The 1,893-nt window shown below is 45.6% G+C and overlaps 1 gene segment (V, D, J or C); it reads left to right on the top strand.

Annotated features, from left to right (window-relative positions):
• Positions 1-279: 279 nt before the first annotated feature.
• LOC131405517 (T cell receptor alpha variable 8-4-like) lies at positions 280-1,341 on the top strand. The segment is given in 2 exon segments: positions 280-355; positions 950-1,341. Coding segments are annotated over 2 exon segments (468 nt in total).
• Positions 1,342-1,893: the final 552 nt, after the last annotated feature.

The raw sequence follows: 1,893 nt of genomic DNA, 5'->3' as shown, positions 1-1,893 counted from the left end.
ATGCTCAATTTCGACCTGCCAGCAGCTCCATACCCAAAACTGAGCCTGGGTCAGTTGACCTGATTCCCCCGCCCTAAGGATTATTCTGACGCTTCTGTGTAATCTGTTGTGGGCAATGACTCAGAAGACTACTGTCCTCGTCCATTCAATTTTTCTGTGAAGTCTCTTAGTTTCTCTCTTCTTATGTGTCTCCATACCTGGAGTGAACAGTATGGACCATAGAGGGTCACACACTCACTTAGGGAAGGACGGAATGTCAAAACACCCACAAATCACATCATGCCTGTGAAATCAAAAGGACAAGAAAAATTGTGCATCTGTGAGGATTACGACTATACATGTTTTCAATTGAAAGGTATGAATATGCCTCAGTTACCTGAGATGAGGAGTTTGCCCAGCCTGTTCCTTTCTGAGTCCCTCTCTAATGATGCCCAAAATAGCAATGGGTATGGCAAGAACTTACTAGAAGAGCTACTTCTGTTTGGCCTCCAGAGGGCGATGTTGCACAAACTAGAATTATAGCTCAAGACCTGCATCATTCCCTCAGCTCCTCCTTCACAGAGCTGGCTGAGGTGTCCAGCTGGAGCTCTTTGCAGACAGTGACATCTGAGGAGAGTTTAGAAGTCAGAAAACATCCAGATTTGTCAAGGAAGAGACTCTTCCACACATCTCAGGAACGTGCTTAGGCGAGATTCTACAGCACCAAGCATACCCATTCTTCCTTGTTCCAAGGGTGCTTTTTCCTAAGCCATATTCCTACCTGTTCAGGGAAGATCCTCAAAAAGGATCCCACAGCTTCTTCAGCCATGAGCTTGGTTTCCGCGTCAGTGCTTATGATACTTTTTTCCCTGAGTGAGTAAATTTTGTTCCATCCTCTTTTTCCCTAGAAGTACCTTCTCTTAATAGGTAAGTCTGTCCTGGCCTCACTGACTCAGCACTGATGTTTCAGGAGGAACCGGAGCCCAGTCGGTGACCCAGCCTGGCGTCCACATCACCGTCTCTGAGGGAGCCCGTCTGGAGCTGAGGTGCAAATACACATCTTCTTTTTCACCATATCTCTTCTGGTACGTGCAATATCCCAACCAAGGACTCCAGCTTCTCCTGAAGTACACGTCTGGAAACAGCCTTGTTTCAGGCATCAAAAGTTTTGAGGCTGAATTTAGGAAGAGCGAAACCTCCTTCCACCTGAGGAAACCCTCAGCCCTTTGGAGTGACTCGGCCAAGTACTTCTGTGCTCTGAGTGACACAGTGCCTGGGACTGCAGGGGGAGCTAAACACAAACTTCTGTTGAATGTGAGACTTTCAGTGACTCCAGGGATCAGCCTGGGGCATTTTCAGTAAGATCTCATGTTCCATAAAGACGAATAGGGCAGAGGGGACTAAACTACTTAGCTCTTGTGCTGACATGGTCTTTACTTAATCTTCAAGGAGTCAGGATTCATGAGGAAAGGACACTTCATGAGAAAAACACAGTATCTCCAACAGACCAGAGACTGGAACTTACTCAGAGAGTCACTTCAAATAGGAGAGTGGCAAGGACTGTTTCTGTGGGGATTGCCATGTGACCTGTGACCAGAGAGGAGAGTACTGTGACAGTCTACACTGGTGGTTTTAATCCATTAGGGGCAGCCTAGGCTTTACTCTAACTGAAGAACTTTTTTAAGGTCCTACATAATCCCATCTGTGTGTGAATATTTGACAAACTGAATGGGGAGATGAAGGTTAACAACAGTTAAAGGAAGGCACTGAGGAAAACGTGATAAAAGGAAATCACTAAGCATACAGAGAGAATATTTACTGAATGCTCCTGTCATTTACTCAGCTCTTCCATTTTAACATAAGCTCAAAAAGATGGAGCGCAGATTTCCTTCTATAAGTCTGTCACTGGATCAG

Source organism: Diceros bicornis, chromosome 5, assembly GCF_020826845.1.
Source record: "Diceros bicornis minor isolate mBicDic1 chromosome 5, mDicBic1.mat.cur, whole genome shotgun sequence".
NCBI classification, from domain to species: Eukaryota; Metazoa; Chordata; class Mammalia; order Perissodactyla; family Rhinocerotidae; genus Diceros; species Diceros bicornis.
The sequence above is the reverse complement of the archived record's forward strand: the minus strand, read 5'-3'. Positions and strand labels throughout refer to the sequence as shown.